General features: G+C 42.9%; 1 protein-coding gene across 1 annotated transcript in view; it reads right to left on the minus strand.

Annotated features, from left to right (window-relative positions):
* Positions 1-25583, minus strand: part of RETSAT (retinol saturase) — a 65802-nt gene that overhangs the window by 25340 nt on the left and 14879 nt on the right. The window contains exons 5-6 of the mRNA XM_077469701.1: positions 10416-10613; positions 2371-2493 (exon numbers count right to left, since the gene is read on the minus strand). Coding sequence (XP_077325827.1) covers positions 2371-2493; positions 10416-10613 — 321 coding nt within the window. The remainder of the gene's footprint in view (positions 1-2370; positions 2494-10415; positions 10614-25583) is intronic.

The following is a 25583-nucleotide window of genomic DNA, read 5'->3' on the forward strand; positions in this document are numbered from 1 at the left end:
CAGAAGCATGTTTTTTAGAATTAGCAGAGTATGCATGCTTATGCTTATCAAGAAGGAGTGGGGTACTACTAGACATCCCTGGTGCTGGTGAGGGACAAAAGGAATAGGGTAAAAAAAACAAAAAAAAAACAATTCGATTATTTGCCTCAGAAGAATCAAGCTGGGGAGGTCTAGAGAGGTCTGGAGTGCATTCAACCATCACTGCCAACCAGAAAGTGCATAGGCCATTGTATGTTTGTGCTCATCTTTATGTGAATTCTCATTGATTCCCTTTATTGCCAAAAAATGCCAAACCCTAGTGAAAAAAAAAAAAAGCTATGAATACGCAAATATTTCTGATTTAATTTGTTAAACATTATAATGTCAGGGCCTGAAAACTGCATGGTTACTTTTTCACTAACATAAAGGCGAGGCACAGATTGGACAGATTAATGATTAATAAGAACCTCTGCCAACACTAGAATTCTACAGGTCTGGTGTCTGCAGGCATATTATCCTCACATGAACTTATGATCCTTAGTTTTAGGCCGGGTTCACACCGCATCGCATTACTCCCGCCGGCAGTTCACACTGCCCTATGCGGACGGCTGGGAGTGTCAATGATATGTTAATGACACCCCCAGATCCGTCCGCATATCGCAGTGCGATCTGCCGACTCGCACAGGAATCGGATCGCATGGTGTGAACACCCATGCGATCCGATTCTGTTGCGGACCAAAAAAAGGGTCCCGTGCGAGTTTGCTGCGGGAGCGATGCGAATTCAGCCATACTATCTGTATGGCTGAACTCGCATCGCTACGGAGATCGGATGTGATTTGCGGTGCGAATCACATCCGGATCTCCCCCCGCAGCAGTGTGAACCCATCCTTAATTTGAATGGTTTGTATAGGGACCCATTGGGGGTCACTGCTTTACCCCCCATCTTATTGCCCCCTATTCTTTCCTTTCCTTCTTTCCCGCTATTGTTCTTTCCACCATCACCTACAGAATTTTGTATTTACTAACTTCATCTAACACATTAAACTTTTCAGTATTTTCAGATCCCCAAGCGTGCATTAATACTTGGCTTTTGGTGTTACAAGTTATTTCTAGAATACTGATATTCTATTTATTGGACCAATAGCAGTAGTTATAAAGTAACCCAGCAGTAGATGACCTGGCTACTTGCGTTTTTTTATGCATACATATACTGATCTTATTCATTCTTTGTACTTTATGAAGTCCAAAATTAAATTAAAAAATAGCAACCAGAGTTCAGCTTGTACATGAATTTAAGAATTCTGATCGGTTGCCATGTAATTTTACAGTTAGTTTCTGAATGATTTGTATTGGAATGAAATGCCAAGTGTAAGCAGGATGTAGATAACACTTTTGTGCAGCACACAAGAACAAACAAGTTTATGACTTGGCTACCTTTTTCTTTCCTCGTAGTCCGATTAACCCAGGTTAAAACCACTAGATACACCTTTGTAATACATATGTAATACAAACTGTTCAACCTGCTCATCCAGTCTTGCGATTTACACAGCCCTGCCAGACAGCAGAGCCAGGCTGGTTACATGACTTTTCTTTACTGCAGTTAAATAACAGACATAGACCACCTTCTTTTATCTAGCCTGTGATTAAAATAGCACCTGTAAAAAGCCTCAGCTGCAAACCCAGTGTGAAAGCCCACTGGGGCACTGCACTGGCAGGGAATCACAAACAGTCCTGCCAGCAGCTTCTTTGCAGCGGTGGAAAACAATGGGGCAGCGTTGCTATACTGCCAGCAAAGCGCCGCTGCAGCAGAGTTTTGCAGGCGGATTTAACCCCTTTTTGGCTGCTTGCGCGGGGTTAAAACCAACCTGCTAGCGGCCGAATAGCGCCGCTAAAACGACAGCAAAGTCGCCCGGGGCGGCTCAGTGTGGAAGGGGTCTAAGTATTAAAACTGATTACGCCATTTCTTTTTTTTCTTCCTGTTAGCATGTTCCATATTACCACAGAGTATGCTGCATCCCTAATTGCCCTCTACTAATACCCCTTCCTCATGGTGTCCAAGCCCATCTGTCCAGGGATATCAAGAGGCTCATGTAATGTCAAATTCAAGGATTTACATTAGTCCCATTTAAAATAAGTTTAAAGATTTTTAGTAAATATGATTTTTTTTTCTGAATACGTATATAACTGTACTAAAGAATATTTAAGGCTGAATTTTCGGGAAGATATTAAACTGACTCCATCTATGGAATGGCAAGAAATAAAAGCATAAATGTGACACCTGAACCAAGGCTTGCTCAGTACTAAACCAAAAGCTGCAAGTCTGTTCATTTATGTATTTTATATTCATGTCTCGTATTTCTGGTATACACAGCATTAGCACACTGCACTCACCTGGGAGTGATCTGGCCTCAGGCGGTAGAAGCTTCTCATATGTATTAAAAATTCCAGCATCAGAAATTATAACAGGAGCAAAAATATTCACTGGATCCATGCCCTTTCCTCTGACAGAGACACCTGCAATGAATGACAGCAATTATGACTTGTAATACTTATACCGGATGTATCTAAACTTAAAACAAAAAAGTGTCAAAATCCTTTGATGTGGTGGCTGCATTAGTCTTCTTTAGTCTTTTTTCTTTTCACTTGATTCTGCCAGTAATGCCCTAGGGTGACAACACTTACACACTGTGTTGTTAACACACGAAAGTATGGGACGTGTTTAGTGCTAACACTGTACTGCATTTATAAAAGAGCAATGTTGTCACCCTAGGGCAGTGATGGCGAACCTATGACACGCGTAGCCATTTGGCGTGACACGCGCAGGAGTTCATGCGATTCATCCTCGGCTCCTGCACGGCTGCCGAGGATGAAAGAATCTGTGCTGGAAGAATGGGGGGGTGGGACGTGTGATCTCCCCCACCTGACAGTGAAGCACAGCCCCTTTCTGAGCGCAGGGGCTGCTGGTAAGGCGTGCGTGCCGTGCGCACACACGTCATCAGCATGGCGAGGACGTTAGGGAGGACTGGCAGGAGAGGAGCGCGGGAACAGTGCGCGCCTCTCTCCAGTCAGGCCGCAATGCAGTCGCTGCCAGACTGACCTTCACAGTAAGCAGGGGAAGGAAAGTGGGGAAAGATTATCATTATTAGCAATAATGCTACTTAGGTTTGGGGTCTGCTGCAGACCCCAAACCTATCAGGGCATGCTGGGCGTTGTAGTTTAGGCTCAGCTGAACTGCTGCAGAGCCATAGGCTGTATAAGATCATGTTGGGCATTGTAGTTTTGGCTCAGCTGAACTGCTACAGAGCCATAGGCTGTATAAGAGCATGCTGGGCATTGTAGTTTTGGCTCAGCTGCACTGCTGCAGAGCCATAGGCTGTATGAGGGCATGCTGGGAGGTGCAGTTAGTAACTACAATGCCCAGCATGCCCTCGCGACACTAGGAATATTCATAGCAGGGGCGGGCTGGAGCGGCATGTTGATGAGGACGTGGAGCTGGAAGCAGCCGACTCCACAGCCCTGGTTCACTGCACCCCAAACAAGTTCAATAATATCAAGGGCAACATACGAAATCGACTGATGAACAAAGAAGTTACTAAGCAGGTATGTTAAATAATTTGTTTTTGGTTTATTAAATACAATTATATATTGCAATTATACATTTTTGTAGTTTAAACTATAAATTGCGCAAAGTTATGTTTTTTTATCAAAGTGACACACCACGCGAGTTATGCTCGATTTTTTGCCAGTTTTTGACACACCACGCCAAAAAGGTTGCCCATCACTGCCCTAGGGCAAGGGTGTATTAAGACTACATAACACTTTTCATACTGTTTCCACATCTACATAACATAGGAGAGAAGTATTCTGTAATCCACAGAGGTGAACAGTGCTTAAACGGTAACTCCACTTGGAAAAAATATAGCAAAAACAATATATATAATTGAGACACAAGGCATAAAGTAATTTTTTTAAGGGTAAGTAGCACTGCCAAAAACTCAAATTATATATATTTATATATAATAATCCACGTAAAGAGGCAGCAAAAAATTACAAATTTATATAACAAATTTATAATTTTCTTATAGTGACTTTCCAAAGTAACTTATGCTGAAAACTGAAATTGATCACATTTGTGGAAAAAATGTGGCAATGGGGTCCTTTTCAGATATGGCACCTCATCCCCAAATATTTTAGAAAAAAATGGTGGTTGGGAAAGAGGAGGATTATTGCGGTGCCTAATTAGTAATAGACATGAAGAGAGATTATATGAATATATATATATATATATATATATATATATATATATAATTATTCACAACAAAAATATAACAAATATAATACAATATCACATTAGTTTCAGAGAAATTGATTCAATCACAAATAATCAAAAGCACCTCCAATAACAACATAGGGCCAAGATGTTTTAAGCCTGGGTGTGCTGATGGGTCAAATCCACCCTACATGTTTCGCCATAAAAATGGCTTTGTCAGGGGAAATGGAATGAGACCAGCGTAAGAAGACAATTCTCCAAAGTCAGTGCGAGAGGAGCACGCACGCCGTGGACCACGCCTATGGACACCCAAAGAAATAACCGCCTTAGTACAACTGTAGGAGGCAATCCAATAAAAGCAAAAGTTAATGTAAAGTACGGAGGCGGTGATAAATGGCAGAACAGTGATAGAGTTAAGACCAAGGATGGTTAATCCTGCGTTCAACAATGATTCAGATGCGTTCCAACCAAGCTTTAAGGTTAGCAAATAAGCCTGATAGGGGCAATTTAGAACAAATATATCCCCTAAATAAGGACAACGCTCTTGTTGATGGACAAATCGAAAAAAAGAGAGCAGGAGTCCGGTGCATGAAAAATACTTTATGGTAAACAAACTGACAGAGAAGCGCCTCCGTGGAACCTGCAAGGATTTGATTGGCGAAACATGTATGGTGGATTTGACCCATCAGCACACCCAGGCTTAAAACATCTTGGCCCTATGTTGTTATTGGATGTGCTTTTGATTATTTGTGATTGAATCAAATTCTCTGAAACTAATGTGATATTGTATTTTGTTATGAATAATTATTTTTTTATATATATTTTTCATGTCATTTACTAATTAAGCACCGCAATAATCCACCTCTTTCCCAACCACCATTTTTTCTGAAATTGATCACAGCTTCTGTGCAGAGAAATGAATAACACTTATGCTCCCCACTTATGGACCCCTCCTGAATGACTTGCCTGGCAGTGCTATCAACTGTCCTCTTTCCTGCTCCTGTTCCAGGACACCTCTCAAATGACCGTGTAGAGAGAGGCACCCTCCCAGCTCCCAAGCTCCAGGCCTGAGGTACACCCCCCCCCCCCCAGAAAAGGGGTTCCCTCAGACCACAGCAGTCTAACACTCCATCATTCAGTTCATCCACCCCACAACTCCTCCCACCGCAGGCTGACCATGGGTATATATAGGAGGCCTGCCCCCTGCCAATCCTAGTTGGGAATTGGTCAGGGCTCCCACATGCACCCCATATCACTCCAACTCTCTTCCCTGACTCTTTTCCAGAACCTTCTTCGTGGAAACAGAGGACCCAAGAGCTGAGGCACATGTCAATCACCTGCTGCTACACTAAACCACTCCCCTGCCACCAGATCAAAACAAACAGGCCTAGCTCACAGCATAGGCCTGCCTAAATTTACCTTCGCTGACAGTCAAAAAGAAAACCCACTACTCTAGCACCTACCTAAAAAGGTACAGGGTGCTACATATATATGTTTCTCTATGAATCAGTCGTTGAATATAATTGTTTTTCAGGTATGCAAAAGCACTTTTTAATTCTTTAATTAGCACCTGTGCTGCACTTCTTGATTTATATGAAGGCACATATACATACATATATATATATATATATATATATATATATATATATATATATATATATATATATATATATATATATATATATATATATATATGAGCATCTATAAGGATTTTGCACTGACCGACCTTGGTCATTACACATTTGAGTTTTTGGCAGCACCACTTACCCTTCTGAATGTACACATTATAATTTACTTCACCTAGCGGAGTCCCTGGGGAGGCAGCAGCCATATTCATATACTGTATTACCTAACTGTGGAATACAATACACTTATTATAGCATAATTTTTTGTTGTAGTGCTACCCCCCGCAGGGGCCTTCAGTAATAGCTGGCTCTTTCCTAATAGTATAGGGGCTGCCCACCACCACAAGCACCAGTTCATTCATACTGGCTTCAATGAGAGTGGGGTTAGGGCCATGGGATACTCCAAAATGATCAGCACATAGCAGTTAGAGGACAACCTTCTGCTAAAGTGGAAGTAAACTCCCATGCATGATTTTTGCATTCTATAATAAGGCTTACCTATAGGTACTGTAAATACAGTGCCTTGCGAAAGTATTCAGCCCCCTTGAACTTTTCAACCTTTTGCCACATTTCAGGCTTGAAACATAAAGATATAAAATTTTCATTTTTTGTGAAGAATCACCAACAAGTGTGACACAATTGTGAAGTGGAACGAAATCTATTGAATATTTTAAACTTTTTTAGCAAATAAAAAAACTGAAAAGTGGTGCGTGCAAAATTATTCGGCCCCTTTACTTTCAGTGCAGCAAACTCACTCCAGAAGTTCAGCGAGGATCTCTGAATGATCCAATGTTGTCCTAAATGACTGATGGTGATAAATAGAATCCACCCGTGTGTAATCAAGTCTCTGTATAAATGCACTTGCTCTGTGATAGTCTCAGGGTTCTGTTGAAAGCGCAGAGAGCATCATGAAGACCAAGGAACACACCAGGCAGGTCCGTAATACTGTTGTGGAGAAGTTTAAAGCCGGATTTGGATACAAAAAGATTTCCCAAGCTTTAAACATCCCAAGGAGCGCTGTTCAAGCGATCATTTTGAAATGGAAGGAGTATCAGACCACTGCAAATCTACCAAGACCTGGCCGTCCCTCTAAACTTTCAGCTCAGACAAGGAGAAGACTGATCAGAGATGCAGCCAAGAGGCCCATGATCACTCTGGATGAACTGCAGAGAACTACAGCTGAGGCGGGAGATTCTGTCCATAGGACAACAATCAGTCGTACACTGCACAAATCTGGCCTTTATGGAAGAGTGGCAAGAAGAAAGCCATTTCTCAAAGATATACATAAAAAGTCTCGTCTAAAGTTTGCCACAAGCCACCTGGGAGACACACCAAACATGTGGAAGAAGGTGCTCTGGTCAGATGAAACCAAAATCGAACTTTTTGCCCACAATGCAAAACGATATGTTTGGTGTAAAAGCAACACAGCTCATCACCCTCAACACACCATCCCCACTGTCAACCATGGTGGTGGCAGCATCATGGTTTGGGCCTGCTTTTCTTCAGCAGGGACAGGGAAGATGGTTAAAATTGAGGGGAAGATGGATGCAGCCAAATACTGCAAAAGACCTGAAACTGGGACGGAGATTTATCTTCCAACAAGACAATGATCCCAAACATACAGCAAAATCTACAAAGGAATGGTTCACAAATAAACGTATCCAGGTGTTAGAATGGCCAAGTCAAAGTCCAGACCTGAATCCAATCGAGAATCTGTGGAAAGAGCTGAAAACTGCTGTTCACAAACGCTCTCCATCCAACCTCACTGAGCTCGAGCTGTTTTGCAAGGAAGAATGGGCAAGAATTTCAGTCTCTCGATGTGCAAAACTGATAGAGACATACCCCAAGCGACTTGCAGCTGTAATCGCAGCAAAAGGTGGCTCTACAAAGTATTAACGCAAGGGGGCCGAATAATTTTGCACGCTCCACTTTTCATTTTTTTATTAGTTAAAAAAGTTTAAAATATCCAATAGATTTCGTTCCACTTCACAATTATGTCCCACTTGTTGGTGATTCTTCACAAAAAGTAAAAATGTTATATCTATATGTTTGAAGCCTGAAATGTGGCAAAAGGTTGAAAAGTTCAAGGGGGCCGAATACTTTCGCAAGGCACTGTATGTATTAGGAGTTAGTCACATTCAACTGGAATTGTTCTTTGTTGTTGAAGAAGTTGTGTAGTTTATCCAAGGATATTTCTTCATTACTTAGAACATTACAGTTGAATGGGACTAACTTTTATAAGACATACTATAACCTGGATACATAGGAACCATCACAGATGTATTGAAGAAATAGGCTTTTGTTTTATTTTTTGCATACACAGATTTTACACCTCAGTGACAAAGAACGCTGGGCGTTGCCAAGAGACTATAGGACAATGAAACTTCCACAGGCCTCGCCATAGAAAGCCCCAGGCCTGGCAGACATAACATGATTAGATGTACATCAGCAACCCAAACATGTCAATTCATGAACAAAAAGAACGCATTCATGCAGACATAATCATGGTTATTCAATAACACATTCTGTAATCCAAATGAACCATTTAAAATTGATCTCACTCTGATCAAACTTAAAAAAAAAAAAAACGAATTGTGATTGGCTGCTGCTGGTTACTGCACTGCTTTATGGAATTGGAATAAACTGATTTGGCAGATTTCCGGTCTATAATCTTTTTTTTAAATACTGCAAGATACTCTGCTAAGAAAAAACAGTATGATGTATTATAATTACCACTGAAAAAGTTTATAGTTTCACCGCCTTAACTAAAACCAAGCCATGTACATGTATGGACAGAATGATTGTACCAAAGTCGATCCAACATTCAATTACTGGTGGTGGCTATAGCAGCTAGCAGTAATCATTGTGTACTGCTGGCCGGGAAGGCTCCCCTCCCCACCAGAACACAATAGTGTTGTGCTTTATGGTGAACTGCATTACCAGCCTGTCCAAAGTTAATTTCACTTGATGTTGTACCCAGACAAAATTTACATCCTTTTTTTCCCCACAAATAAAGCTCTCTTTTGGTGGTATTTGATCACCTCTGCGTTTTTTTTATTTTTTGCGCTATAAAAAAATAAAATAAAAGACTGACAATTTTGAAAAAAAAAAAAACGCAATATTTTTTACTATAATAAATATCCCCCCCAAAAAAGAAAAAAAACTAATTTCTTCTACAGCTTAGGCCAATATGTATTCTTCTACATATTTAAAAAAAAAAACGCAATAAGTGTATATTGATTGGTTTGCGCAAACATTTTTGAGTCTACAAAAATAGGGGATAGATTTATGGCATTTTTATTATTATGATTTTTTTTTTATTAATAATGGTGGCGATCTGTGATATTTATCATGACTGCGACATTATGGCAGACAGATTGGACACTTTTGACATTATTTTGCTACAAATAGCCACTGATTACTGTATAAATGGCACTGGCAGGGAAGGGGTTAAACACTAGGGGGTGATCAAGGAGTTAAGTGTTTTCCCTGGATGTGTTCTAACTGTAGGGGGGGGGGGGTGAGCTCACTACAACATGACACAGATCCCTGCTCCCGATGACAGGGAGCAGTAGATTCCTGTCATGTTGCTAGGCAGAATAGGGAAAAGCCTTGTTTACATCTCCCCTATCTGCCTCTCCTCGCCGCAATCGCAAATTCAAAGGCACAAGTACACCCTTTTGCCTGCCCATGCCATAACTGCCGACGTAAATCTGTGTGCGGTAGTCGGCAAGTGGTTAATGACATCCCAGTCTTCCTCAATATTGAGTTGGCCCACCCATTGCAGCTATAAAAGCTTTGACTCTTCTGAGAAGGCTGTCCACAAGGTTTAGGAGTGTCTATGAGAATGTTTGACCATTCTTCCAAAAGCGCATTTGTGAGGTCAGGCACTGATGTGGATGAGAAGGCCTGGACCCCAGTCTCCACTCTAATTTATCCCAAAGGTGTTCTGTCAGTTTGAGGTCAGGACTGTGAAGTTGCTCCACCCCTAACTCACTCATCCATGTCTTTATGGACCTTGCTTTGTGCACTGGTCCAAATCATGGGGGGGGGGAATTATGGTGTGGGGTTGTTTTTCAGGAGTTGGGCTTGGCCCCCATAGTTCCAGTGAAGGGAACTCTTAAGGTGTCAGCATACCAAGACATTTTGGACAATTTACATCTTTTGGATAAGGATGAGCTCCGGCGTGTTCGCACAGCCCATGTGCAGAGCCCACCAGGAAGTCGGCACTGCCCTGCGCTAATCACAGGTTGAGAGACATTCTCCCGATGTGTGGCTGCAGAGATAGGGACAATGTCTCACTGCCCATGATTAGCGCAGCGCCGACCTCCTAGCGGGCTCTGCACGTGGGCTGTGCGAACACGCCCAAGCTCATCCTTACTTTTGGATGAATTAGAGTGGACACTGCAAGCCATGCCTTCTTGTCCAAATCAGTGTCTGACCTCACAAATGCCCTTCTGGAAGAATGGTCAAACAGTCCCATAGACACACACATCATTTAACAAAGCATATATAACCAAACATATTCTTATCATGCTTACCATATGCTCTTCCCTCTTCATTGAGCAGGATCTTTTCCACTGTAGCTCTTGAGAGCACAGCGCCTCCAGCCTTTGCAATTGTTGGTGCGAGGTGGTATGTGATTTCACTGGCACCTCCAGTGGGGTACCAAGCTCCACGCATGTAGTGGTCAATCAATAAAGAATGTAAAGCAAAGCTGGCTTTATCTGGAAAAACACCTGTCAAAAGGGGGGAAAAAAAAAAAGTCACTGCAGCTAAATTACTTCATTTTCCAAATGCTTCATTTAAAAAGAAGAAGAGGTCCTAATTACATTCATACATAAAAATTATAAAGATGAACGGAGCTTAATCAAAACATTGACTATAACATACTGCTGTTTTGATCCATCTCCTCTGCAAGACCTTTTAGTGCCTCCATACCAGTTGTGGGTTTATATAAAAATGTCTGGAGATTATCACATGGTGGATTTTTAAGACAAAAGCCAAAACTTTTTGTAGGTTTCAGGTGGAAGGGGGAAGGATTAGAACCTCCCATGTATATATGGCTGCCTGTGTCCCTGTTGGAGAGTCATCCCTTTCAGTTTGTCCCAGTGATTGTTGTCACTGGGACAGAAAGTGATGGGAAATCCAACATTACCGTTATTAGCAAAATAAGACTTGAAGGGAAATCTACCTGTTCCAGTGACAACTGTATACGATCAAATCTTCCCTAATTTTGGAGAAATTTTCTCTCACTTTGCTGTGTTTGTGGACAGGAAGTAAAGAGAAATCTCCTCAAAGGGTCACAGACAGCAAAACCCCACCCCTAAATTTCAAGTATAATAGCAGGTATGATTACTTTTAACACACAACAGCAAATGAGGTGGATGGAGGAATCCCCCCGCCGGAACCTTGTATTCCAATAGTGAGGACTTTCCAGTCTCAGAATACACTTATCAGTGACTTATCAACGACTGCAGCCAATTAGTTGACAACCTTTTCCAATATTCCCATTTAGCAGAATTCCCTGCTGAAATTGTGATCCACCATTGGCCAGCTTAAAAGAAGAATTCCGGGATGGGGTTCACTACTACAAATCCCATCATGCTCTGGGATTTAGCATCTTGAGTGGGTAGGACCACGGGTGTATGCACAGTGGATCAGTAGTATTGAATCCATAGGACTCGAACACCGCCCACCCACATTGCTGTGCTCTCTTCTAATTTTCCCATTTAATTTGTGACTACACTGTACATTATCTCCCCGGCATTGCATATAGAGGTGATGAGATTAATTTGCACAAACTGCAAGCACAGATGGAGAGTCCTGGTCCATCAGTGACAGTGTGAGGTCATAGGAGGCTGGAGAGACCAGGAGTTTCCAGGCACAGCAATCTAAGAATGTAGCACAGTGGATGGATCAGACTGGGCAATCTGAGAATCCTGGGTCAGCCCACTGCAGTGAGCGCTGATGTACCTACATCACCTCATGTTTTACAAAGGATTACAGTGGTGACTGTACAAGACCGATGACTGGGGGGGAGGACATATCAACCATTAGTCTTGTGAACAGGATATGAGGGGGAAAAAGGGCTTTTCATGCAATAAAGATTGTTGGATTTGTGACCTGCAAGAAGACCATGTATAGTAACACCAACAATTTATCAAAAGGCATGGAAGCACCTGTATAACATCTTTTCCCAGAGTTCAGTTTTAAAATGGTTCTAAAGACAGAAGATTTTTTTATTTTACCTTAATGCATGTATTAAGGTAAAAGAAACCTTTTGCATGCAGTCCCCCAGCCCCCTCCTATACTTACCTGAGGCCGTTCTTGATCCAGCGATGTGCACAAAAGTAAAGGCCCTTTCTGTTCTCTCTCTCCTCATTGGATCAGAGACAGCAGCAGGAGGTAATGGTCAACCACAGCCACAGGGGCTTGGTATGGGGCAATTGTGGAGGGGCCAGATAACCTGCAGGGGATCCGAGACGAGAAGGATCTAGACTGCTTTGTGCAAGTATATGTTTTTTCTTTTAAGGAAAAAAATGTACATTTAGAATCACTTTAAATCTGGCCATAAATTATTTGAAATTCAGCCAGTACCTGATGTACCAGCTGTAGCTTGCTTCATGGGTAGCCCTGTCACCACCCAACTGCCCAACATCCTTCAATTGAAAAAACAGAGAGAGACAGAAAATATTGAACCAAACAGTAGTTGCATCCGTTCAGATACAGATGCAATTTGGGTATTCAGACTGCAATAGGTGCAGCTGGAGAATTGTCCATTGTGCTGTATAGTGTGGACAGAGAAATCAGGCTGAAGGAAAATTTTAACAGTACAGCCACCTTCAATAAAAAACACTTGTCCTGCTATTTGACACTGGAGATAATGTGGTCAGATCCATCCACTCATCCCACCTCCAGGATATCGACTCATTCCCCCCTCGGGCAAATATCTAGATTCACCCTGGTGGATAATCAGTGTGACAATATGAGAACTACACCTATCCTCAACTGTCAGGATGCATCCTATCACTGATCAGTGCAGTGCTCACCGCAAGCCGCACCTTAATACCCATTCAACTTCTAACTTCAAACTTTTATTTGTCTGCCCTGTAAGTAATTTACTGATCATCTACATATCCCCAAGCTGTTCCCTTCCCATTCTTATATTCTATGCAATGACAAAATATTAAGGTCCAGTCACACCTCAATGTGTGCGTCGAGTGAAGGTAAATACAGACATTGATGTGCACCAGCATGCTGCATGATGTTTTAATAATTAACACTTTAATTTCAGTAATTTATATGTGGTGTGGTGTGCTTACATACGTTGCATTGCACTGTGGTGTGCTTACATGCGTTGCATTGCACTGAATATAATAGGGCCTGTTCTACTTTTTCCAAAACAGGGCAGCACTTATCAGCAACATATCAGTACTGTCAGCTGCTCATATTGAAATACATTTTTTTTGCAGCATATATGTGCTGGCATGCATTGATCAACGCGTGCCAGCGCATCTGGTGTGAGTTGGACCTCAATGTAAAATACCACTTTAACTTTAACGTAGTGCCTAACGCACGCCATTGCTTTTGCTTCCATCTACACTGCTACATCCCCACTATTCTATATGCTGAATACACACACGGTTGGTAAATTTTGTCAAATATTTTCCTTTCCTCTGTCACTCACAGAAGAAATAATTGTTAACCTCAGATTACATTTATGTGCATCATTATATATCAGTTGTTTGTTTAAAAGCATGGAATGGCTGCCCATTTGGACCCAATTTTGCTCAGCAAACGGATAAATGAATGACAATTTCTGGCAGGTTGTTAGGAAGCTGGTAGCTGCCGGAAATTCTAACAATCACGACTCATCACTGCCCAGTGCCTGTCAACTGTCAACCTGGGAGAAACAAAAATGCCCTCCCATCCTTGTGTGTGTTTTCTAGAGCAGTATCCAGCCCCCCTCCCCGTGCCATTTGTTCGACAATCCCTTGACCATCAACCTAAAAATGGCCATTAAAGCGGAGTTCCACCCAAAAGTGGAACTACACTCTAAGCACTCCACATGCCACATTTGGCATGTCATTTTTTGGGGGGGTGGGTACCTGGTTTTGACAGGTATTTCCTGTCCCACTTCCTCCTTCCGGCAGCCTAGGCAACTCCTCTCCCCCGAGGTGGTCCCTCTCTCTCTGCAATCTTCAGGGACACAGCACAGGTCCCAGAAGATTGCCCGGCCACTAGGAGAGTGCAAGCTGTCACAGCAGTGACAGTGCCGTGGAGAGGACTGGAAGAGGAGTGAGGCTTCGGGTGGCCGCATCGCTGGCCTGTGGGACAGGTGAGTGTGTGTTTATTAAAAGTCAGCAGCTATACTATAGAGCTGCTGACTCTTAACTGTAAAAAAAAGTGGAACTCCGCTTTAATGTTTTAAAGGTCAGCCCCCCTTTGACTTAAAGCCCAACTGCAATTTTTTTCCTATATGAAGCAGCGCTAGAAAAATGAAACTCAATATTGTGAAAACACAAAAATAAATCAATATAATGACATAAAACTTATTAGGCAACAAAAAAAAAAAAGAAAGTGTATAAAGAAATCATACCAACTATTTAAATAAGTGTCCATAAGAGCCCATTCACAAGGGCTAAAAAAGGAAAAATATATGTGAAACAAGAAAGTCCAAAGGAAACAAATCATCCACAATTCACTTGCTCCACCAGTGTCCCCGCAATCACAATTCACAGTGCTTCCACCGCCAGGTGACACCAAGTATTAAAGCCTCTTACCGGATCCTGTGGACCATCACATAGTATGGTCATATGCGCGTGTTAAATCTCCTTATGAAAGGAAACTCCAAAGCGCCAAACGGGATCCTATCAGGGTTGGTTCATCATCAGGATGAAAAATAAAAAACATTTATTCAAAAAATAAATAAGTAAAACTTGCAAAGGGAATCACACTAAGCAAATCCTTGGACAATAGGTTTAAAAAAAAAATTGCATATAGCAATAAAAACAGATACAATTGCTCTCCCAAAAAGCAGCAGGCTGTGTGGCTGCACTAAACTCAACCGTGCGTCCGCAGGATCAGGTAGGAGGCTTTAATAATTGGTGTCAAGTGAATCGTGGATGATTTATTTCCTTTTGAACTTTCTTGTTTCACATATATTTTTCCTTTATAGCCATGGGGGATGGGCTCTTATTTACATATTTGGTGTCATTTATTTATTCATACACATTTTTTCACCTAAGTTTGATATCATTATATTGATTTATTTTTGTGTTTTCACAATATTGAGTTAAATTTTTTTTTTTTTTTTTTTTTAGTGCTGCTTCATATATTTATCACAATTCTTGCATTTAGTGTCATAGATTGCGTAAAAGGCTGATCATTTGTACTTTATGTTTTAGCGCAGATATCCTATATCAGTGTTTCTCAACTCCAGTCCTCAAGGCATACCAACAGGTCATGTTTTCAGAATTTTCCTCAGAGGAAACAGCTGCAGTAATTGCTAAGGCAGTGAAACTGATCAAATCACCTGTGCAAAATAATGCAAGGTCTGAAAACATGACTTGTTGGGATGCCTTGAGGACCTGAGAAACGCTGCTCTAAGGCTGGGTTCACACTGCTGCGGGGGGAGATCCGGATGTGATTCGCACAGCAAATCACATCCGATCTCCGTAGCACTGCGAGTTCAGCCATACAGATAGTATGGCTGAACTCGCAGCTGTCCCGCAGCAAACTCGCACAGGACCCTTTTTTGGGTCCGCAACGGAATCGGATCGCATGGGGGTTCACACCATGCGATCCGATTCCTGTGCGAGTCGGCAGATCGCACTGCGATATGCCGACGGATCTGGGGGTGTCATTAACATAACATTGACACCCCCAGCCGTCCGCATAGGGCAGTGTGAACTGCCGGCGGGAGGTATGCGATGCGGGAAAACGCCGCGGATTCGCGGCGTTCCCGCATCGCAATAGTGTGAACCTAGCCTAAGGGCCGGTTCACACAGCGAGGCGCGGCGAGGCGTCTCCGACTTGCCTCGCCGCGACCTGCGGGGACCTCAGCGGCGACTTGCAGAGGACTTCTGTATAGAAGTCAATGCAAGTCGCCCCCGAAGTCGCCCAGAAGTAGTACAGGAACCTTTTTTCTGAGTCGGAGCGACTCGAGTCGCTCCTCTCAGAACGGTTCCATTGTACAGAACGGGGGCGACTTGCGGGAGCGAGGCGAGGCGAGCCGTGTCGCCTCGCATCGCCTCGCTGTGTGAACCGGCCCTAAACCAATGTTTCTGAAATACCCCCAACAGGTCATGTTTTCAGGCTTTTCATTATTTTGCACAGGTGATTTGATTAGTTTCACTGCCTAATGCAGGCCATACATGGTCAAATTTCGAACAAATTTTCTTTTCAAAATCAGAAAATTCGTTTTTTTTGTGATCCGATGGTGCCACCATTGATTTTCGAAATTCGGCTGACCAAGCCTTCAATTTCACCTCATGTTGCTACAGAAAATAATTTTCGTGAATCTTCTTTTCTCTCCGTAAATTTTCTTTTCTTATTACATTTCTCGCACAATTCTCCCATCATTGATTAGAAAATCGTTTGTTTTTGAAAAAAAAATTCCAACATGTCCGATTTCTCAAATTTGATTTCCACACGAAAATCGGCTGTTGCCCACTAATGGTGCGAAATTCATACGAAAATTCTTAGATTTGAGTTTCGAAAGAAAATTATTTTCGAAATTCGAACCGTGTATGGCCGGCATTAGTAGTTACCACAGCTGTTTTCTTCTGAGGGAAATCCTGAAAACATGACCTGTTGGGGGTACTTGAGGACTGGAGTTGAGAAACATTGCTCTAAACCTCTAGACAAAGACAATCAGTTAACCCATGCAGTGTGGCCACAGCCCCACTGCATGAGAAAAAACTGTCCGGAGTTCAGCTTTAAATCGGGTTCAGATTTAGCAGCTGAACATCAGTTTTTGCTGAACCTGCCTCAAACCTGAGCCCAGGCACATAAGCTATGGCAGTGTTTGTCAAGGCGCCCCAACAGGTCATGTTTTCAGGCCACCTCTTCCATTATTTTGCATAGTTGATTTGATCAGTTTCACTGCCTTAGTAATTATCACAGCCATTTCTTCTGAGGAAAATCCTGAAAACATGACCTGTTGGGAAGCCTTGAGGACTGGAGTTGAGAAACACTGAGCTATGGTATTACATATAACAGTTCAAGCCCTAAAGCTGAACTCTGGGCAGTTAAATAAAACACACAAATGAATGCAGTTCTGTATTCATTGAACATCTGCAAGTAAAAGTGAAACTTCAGGAGAGAAAAATTAAATCTCCTGCCCTACCAGATAGGGCTGTGAGGCAGAGCTGCAAAAATCTCAGGACTGGATGAACAGAAATCCTTTGGCGGGTAAAACCGCTCCCTTATATGTATTTAATCTGTGTATTCAGCTTTAACCTCCTGATGTTTAATGATACAGATTAAAATTAAAATCACTACCTGACCCGAAGAAAAAAAAAAAACACACACACCACTCCACTTGTCCTTTCCTCCATTTTTGTTCTAAATGAAGCTTATTGTGTTTCAAACTTCTCAGCACAATTATCATATCAGAGATTTCAGCACAATTATCATATCAGAGATTTCCACCTTTTGTCAATCCCTGATGTACTTTATAGGTGAACATGACTCATGTGGCTATACAGATATGCTGTGTGTGTTTTCTGAGGCACTGAAGAACAATGTAGTGTGTTTTTTTTTTCTTTAGGTACTGAAGAACAGTCAAGGTCCATGGGAAGGGCATGTGTTCTAATCACATCTTGCATATCTCCCAACAGTCCTGCTTTCTATGGGACTGTCCCAGATTTCATACAATTACCACAGTCCCACAACACCCAATTGCCCATGGTTGATATTCTGCACAGTAGGCTCAGGGCAGAATTTTTTTATTTATTTATATATATATGCTGATCCATAAGTTGATCCACAGTTTAGTAAGTGTTTTTAGTCTTTCCAACTTGTGACCATTCAGAGGTTCTGGAACTGTTATATATGTTTATTTTATTTTATCGTTTTGTTGTCTGAAATCGTTTGTGATACGCTTTTGTTGTTAAGGACCGAGCCTCTTTTTGACACTTGTTGTTTACAAGTTAAAATCTTTTTTTTTCTAGAAAATTACTTAGAACCCCCAAACACATAATAAATATTTTTGTTTCCAGACACCCTAGAAATAAAATGGCGGTCGTTACAATACTTTGTCACACTGTATTAGCAGAGCGGTCGTAAAAGTGCATTTTTTTTGAAAAAAAAATACACTTTGTTTAATGAAAAAAATAAAACAGCAAAGTTGCGATACCTCACATGTGTAGTTTGAACATAGTTTTCATATGCGGGCGCGACTTACGTATGCGTTTGCTTCTGCGCGTGAGCTTGGCGGGATGGAGTGCTTTGTTTTGTATTTATTTTACTTTTTTTTTAATTTTTTCACTGTCCTTTTAAAAAAGAAAAAAATAATTGGGTCACTTTTATTCCTATTACAAGGAATGTAAACATCCCTTGTAATAGAAAAAAGCATGATAGGAACTCTTAAATGTGAGATCTGGGGTCAAAAAGATCGCAGATCTCACATTTATACTAAAATTCAATAAAAAATAAAAATACATTTTTTTTTTTGCAAATAATAATAAAAAAAAATTCCCCTTTAAGACCATTGGGCGGAAGTGACAAATGACTTTCGCCATTCAATGTTATGGAGCCGAGCGGGGGGCTATCTTTCCCTCACTCAGCTCCATGCCTGTCAGGAGGAAGGACGCAATCGTCTCCGCTGCTACCGATAGCTCCGGTAAGCCACTGAGATGACCGGAACACGGTGTATTTCCGATAAAAGTGAGACCACGGAGACCACTTTTATCTGAAAACTAGCCGCGCACGATTGTTGAAAATACTGGAGTTATGGCAGCTATTTGCCATAACAACGGTATTTAGCGTCAAAGTACCAACGTACAATGACGGCGATTTGTGGTAAGTGGTTAATTCACGCCTAATATTTAGCATAATTTGTGTGCATCTTGTGTCATGTATATATTATTTTTTTTTTGTAAAAAGAACTGCTACAATGTACTATTAAACAAAGCACGTCGTCTGCTTTGTATGGAGAGCTACATCAGGGTGGTTCAAACTACCAAATAACGGAAAGTTTTATACTTACCTGACGGTAATTTTCCTTTCCTGATGCAAAGCATGACAGCATACACGAATGGGATAGGCTCCGCCTCTCGCCCAATCATGACTGGTTATATTATATTTAAATAAGTCGCCTCCCCCTAGGCGGCATTCTCGTAACTATACTCAAATGTGAAACGCACAAGGGAGGGACCAGTATGCCGTCATGCTTTGCATCAGGAAAGGAAAATTACCTTCAGGCAAGTATAACGTTTTCCTGACACAAAGCATGACAGCATACACGAATGGGATGTAGCACGCCCACAAAACCTATAAGGGGGGCCATGCTGAAGCGTTTGAATCAACAAATCAGTTTAGAACTGAAGTTGATTCCTCTGCTTCCAATGTTGCCTGATTGACTTTGCAATAGGCAAAAAAAAAAAAAGGCTTTTTAGTATATGAACCTGGTTGGTATCCTATAAAATTCTGGACCTCTGAATTTTGCCCATGAGCACATCCATCTGATAAAGTGAGCTCTGCACTAGATTGATGAATTTATCTTCCTTCTAGAAGCCCTTTGGGCTACTCTGACCCGAGATAATACTATTGTCTTAGCAGACAGTGTAAGTCTTCTTCGGATACTGCCAGACCTGAAGAGGCCACTGTCTGACCTTCTAGAGAAGGACTACTTCCATGTATTTCTTCCACATAGAGTCCATTACTCCAGCTTGTGGTGATGCTTGACATCTTAGTTTGGACATGCTGGAAGGGTGATGTCTTGACCCAGAAGCAAAGATGCAGACCTTTGTCTGGTGCTGGTGAAGAAGAAACCAGAGCCATTTTGTTTGATCATGGTAGCAATAAAAGTAGTTTATGGCTTGATGCTTGGATCTCTGAAAGAGTTCTCAAAGACATGAAATCTTAAGAAATACTACTTTGGTGTCACTGAACCTATTGAGGTAGTCTCGTTCAGAAGAATGACCCTAGTTGCATTTGGGAGCAGAGGATTCATCCTGAAATTCTGCAATATTTTCAATGTTCTAGTATACCTGGAGTTTGCCGCAGGTTCCCCCCAGCTTCCACAAGGTTTCAAATAATGAAGGCGAGATCCCGCAATGAGCCTTTCTAACTTGGTCTCCCAGTTGCTAGATGTAACGTGGCTGAATTTGGATACACTTGGCTCTGCTGTGCAAGGTCTGAGATCTCAGGAAGAATAAAATAGGAGGAACTTGGGCCAAAGACTGTACTTTGAGGACACCATGGCCTGTAAGGCCACCAGATCATTGTCCTTATCCCAGCTGTATGACTACGGATCCTGATTGAACTAGACAGACTTGTGTCCTCTTTCAACCTGCCCAACCATGCACTATGATCCCGATGAGGAGCTTAGAGATCATGAGTCTGGCGGCTATACAGGCTAACCTGCTGACGCAGCTGGATGTTAGTAGATCCAGTGCTTCCACTTCTGGGAAGCTACTCTTGCAGGAATGACTTCCATTCCTGACCATTGAGTTTACTGCCAGGTTGAGATTCATTGAACTGCTTGTTGGTATAGAGCAGCCATTCTCAACCAGGGTTCCGTGGACCCCTGGAGTTCCTCCAGAGGTTGCTAGGGGTTCCTTCAGCTGTGGCTGATGAACTAACTTTTGATGGTACCTACAGAGTTCAAGGTTCAGCATCACGTCACAAAGCCAGCAGCATGACACAAAATATAATTTTAGCTGTCTCTAAGGGTGGCATTCTGATCACCCTTTTAAGGGGAACATTCTTCCTATTCTATTTTTTTTTTTTTTGTATTTTACCATATCTGATAGGAAGTTCTGAGACACCAGAACACAGTGTGATGAGATTAGACAGGTTTTAACCACTTGCCGCCCGCCCTATTACAAATTGACGGCGGCAAAGTGGTTTCATAATCCTAACCGGACGTCATATGACGTGATTAGGATTATGAGCCGCTGCGCGCCCCCGGGGGCGCGCATCGCGGCGATCGTTGTTGCGGGGTGTCAGTCTGACACCCGGCAACTACGATCTCGGTAAAGAGTCTCCGACGGAGACTCTTTACCATGTGATCAGCCGTGTCCAATCACGGCTGATCACAGTGTAAATGGGAAGAGCCGGTGATCGGCTTTCCCTCACTCGCGTCTGTCAGACGCGAGTAGAGGAGAGCCGATCGGCTGCTCCTCTGACAGGGGGGGTCTGTGCTGATCGATTATCAGCACAGCCCCCCCGAGGATGCCCACACTGGACCACCAGGGACACCACTAGACCACCAGGGAAAAGGTAATAAAAATCCATAATCCTCCCTAGACCACCAGGGTGCCAGTCAGCACAATGGGTGCCAATCAGTGCCCATAATGGATGCCAATCAGTGGCCACAATGGGCATCACTGATTGGCATGCATTATTGTTTGGCACTGATTGGCATCCATTACTATAACACCGATGCCGCCTATGAGTGCCCACCTGTGCCGCCTATGAGTGCCCACCTGTGCCGCCTGAGTGCCCACCTGTGCCGCCTGAGTGCCCACCTGTGCCGCCTATGAGTGCCCACCTGTGCCGCCTATCCATGCCCACCTGTGCCGCCTATCTATGCCCACCTGTGCCGCCTATTCATGCCCACCTGTGCCGCCTATCCATGCCCACCTGTGCCGCCTATCCATGCCCATCCGTGCCGCCCATCTGTGCCAGCTATCAATGCCAATTTGTGCCACCTATCAGTGTCCGTCCGTGTCGCCCATCCGTGTCGCCCATCAGTGCCGCCTACCAGTGCCACTTCATTGGTGCCACATTGGTGCCCATCAGTGCCACCTTATCAGTGCCCATCAGTGAAGGAGAAAACGTACCTATTTACAAAGTTTTGAAACTGAAACAAAAAAAAACATTTTTTTTTTCAAAATTTTCAGTATTTTTTTTATTTGTAGCGCAAAAAATAATAAAAACCGTAGAGGTGATCAAATACCACCAAAAGAAAGCTCTATTTGTGGGAAAAAAATGATAAAAATTTCATTTGGGTGCAGTGTAGCATGACCGCGCAATTGTCATTCAAAGTGCGACAGCGCTGAAAGCTCAAAATTGGTCTGGGCAGGAAGGTGTTTAAGTGCCCTGTATTGAAGTGGTTAACATTGGCAAACCTGAATAGGAGATGCCTCTTGCCATGATGATCGGAGATTACCTATAGCCGTCTGTTTGGAGCATACCTGAGGCCTCCTAGGCTGTGTTGCCCAAACGACTTCCCCACTTGGGAATCACTGTACCCCTGCGGTTAGACACTTCGTCCTCCACTGGCCTATGTCATTGACTTGAGCTAGGAGGTCACCAAGGTGAATAGACTTGATAGAATGATTGTTACGTCTGGAAGTTTATGAAAGTTGATAAGATTAACTATCCTTAGCCACCATCAACGGGACTAGTCTCATATGTGAGGTAATCTTCCGTGGAATAGGAAGCAAAATCTTTCATTACCTTAGAAAGCCAGTTTATGATGTTCTTAATCTTCTTGACCATTTGAGACCATGGGATACAAACAGATGGGATAGAGCTAGGACTTGCCCACACGAAGGGTGACAGTATTAGGACTTATGTGGAGGGAACTCTACAGTATTCTCCTGAACGTCTAAAATGTAATTATTATAATGAGATTAATTGGCCTTCCCTCTGAATCAGGGTTTGCCAAGACTTGGAGGATGTTGGGCCACCCGCATCTGTTGTCCACATGAGGAACCTGAAGTCTTTGCTTCAAGACGCCCACTACTGGAAGCAATGTTTTGGAAAATGTGTAAAGGTCAATGGTTGCTAAACGCACCCGCAGTGAAATTCTCAGAAACCTGGGTGTAGCAAAGTGCGCATGTACACATCAGCTAGATCTAGAGAACTGTAGTGGTTTTATCCAATAGTTTTGAGTGATTTGTTCTCAATGATTACATATGACGTTTTGGATCTTGATACTTTGTTACACATCTTGCCTGAATCTCCTTTCCGACTAACAATGGACCGATTGTTTCCGTTGGACAAGATTTGGTAACATTTGCTTAAAGCCTTGATTGCTCTAAGGAACCATAGTGGGAATTAGAGGAGTTGAAAGAGTGGGAAGAAATTCTATTGACTTCCTTACTGCACAAAGTGCAACTCGCCAGCACTCCTTGAATCTTCCGTTGTTGTCCCAAGGTTTTGTTGTAGACAGATCACAACACAAAGACAAGTGCTGCACAGGCTCCACTGATCACGAGTCTCCTGCCCACATTTGCATTCAATTTCTGCAATATAACACCTACTGGGCACATTTGAGTGAAAAGGAACTTTGCTTCTTCTCGAGAGGATCAGACTTGAGCTTGGGCGATTAAAGACGATCATGGATCTTCCAATCTTTTCTCTAATGCCGCGTACATACGAGCGGATTGTATGGCGTACTTAGTCCGTCATACAATCCGACGGACAATCCGTCGTAGTTTCCACTGAACGGACTTGACCACACACGGATACACAAACAGTCCGTCGAAAGCTTGCGCGATGACGTGTACAGCACGTACGACGGGACTAGAAATAGGAAGTCCAAGACACAGCAAAGCACCCTTCCGCCGTGTAAATCCTTTCTGGGCATGCGCCATTCTTAGTCCGTCGAACTAGCATACTGACGACCGTATTGTCCGCTGAAACCAAAGTACGACGGACAGATTTTTGGAAAAACCGAAATTCTTAGTACTCCGGACTGCACGCTGAAAAAGTCCGCTGAAGCCCACACACGAGCGGATTGTCCGCTGAAATGTGTTTCAAGGGACTAAGTACGTCAAACAGTTCGACCGTGTGTACGCGGCATAACTCTTCTCAGGCCCTGTCACCAACTCTTTGTTCTGGGCCTAGGCGACTAGCCTAAGGGATTAGTTCCTGATCTAGACATCACTAATTCCATCTTAAATCATATTCCAATCAATTTAGAAGAGGTATATACCATCAGTGGGTTAAGTCATAGGGCTTTACTAATCCCACAGAATAGTAGGAGGAACAGCCTGCTGCATTCATAGTGGTTGCACTGCCTCACTGGACCAAACACCACAGAGGCGTATTACTGGCCAAGTTTGCCCTCAACTTGTCTGCTGAGAACCAAATAGCCTTAGCTACTGAAGTGAACTCCAGCACAGGCCATACCATACTCCTTCATGGTAGTATAAATCTTCATCTCCAAATCTATATTGTTGTTTTCATGTCTCTGTGAAGGCTATTGTGTCATCCACTGGCAAATTGGCACTTCTGGCTGGTCTGAAGATTACTTGGCTTGGCCAACTGCCTCTGCAGTAAGAGTTGGGCTTTTCAGAGGGGATCTTGCATCCTCTGCTAGCATGAAGACACATCTGGCCAATCTGTTGAATGCTCTTTGGCCTGCTGTTTTTTTTTTGGATGCAGGAGGTACCCTTTAAACAGACTCAGCTGTTTGATTGGCTTAGTACCTGAGCCTTAGCGAATAGAGGTCCACCCAGTCAGTTTTCACTTGAGTGAACACATCTGCCGTTGTGTTTTACTGCCACCTGATATGCAACTTGGCATAGCATCTTGAACACTAAATTAAACACCTAAACGCAGACCTTACAAAGTATAGCAGCAACACAATGCATAGCAGTGACCTCCATACTGAAGCATCATTTTGTCATCATAAGCTGCGCAATGAAGGGTTAATATACCTGGCAGGATCACCTACACTAGGCAACTGCCCTGTAAAGGTTAAAAACAGCAAATCCAAGCATTAGAGCATTGATACAGTGATCCAAAACCTGTGAAGCAAATGAAACAGACAGAACTATCCACATCAGTTTAACCTACTTTGGCAGCGTATATATTAACAGCATAATGATTCAGACACACCACGACAACCCATGGAGAGATTACCTGTTCTGTGCAACACCCTTCCTTGACTGGCTCCAAGCCCCTGTACACACGGTCGGAGATTTTGACAACCAAATCCGTCTGATTTTGTCCGTCGGATTTTGCCTGTCGGATCTTGTCCGAAACTGTTGCATACACACGGTCGGACTAAGTTGTCGAAAAATCTGATCATTCAGAACGTGATGACGTAATTTCGTTACGATGGGACTACGTTCAGGCTAGTAGCCAATAGCTTTGATGTAGGAATTTGATCTGAGCATGCGTGGCACTTGGTCCGATCAAAATTCTCTACACATGATCGGAGTATGTCCTATCGGCCCAGTTGGTCGGAAAATATTTCCAACAAGTTGGAAAATTGGGTCCAACGGATATTCCGACGGAATCAGTCCGATGCATATCACACACAGTCGGATTATCCGACAACACGGTCCGATAGGACACATTCCGACGGATTCTCCGACCGTGTGCACAAGGGCTAAGGGGGGGGGGGATGGGAGAGGCTCCATATCTGACAGGTGGACACCAATCCATTCCCAGAGCTCCTGGCCACTGCTACAGTGGGCCAGAAGTTACCCCAATATCATCTCATTGCTCCCTGCTGACTGAAAGCTGCATCAAGCCACAGGAAACAGACAAGGAGCCATCTTGGAAGGGGCAGCCCC

This window comes from Lithobates pipiens, unplaced genomic scaffold, assembly GCF_037356315.1.
Source record: "Lithobates pipiens isolate NorthernLeopardFrog02 unplaced genomic scaffold, aLitPip1_a1.2 Scaffold_8, whole genome shotgun sequence".
NCBI lineage: Eukaryota > Metazoa > Chordata > Amphibia > Anura > Ranidae > Lithobates > Lithobates pipiens.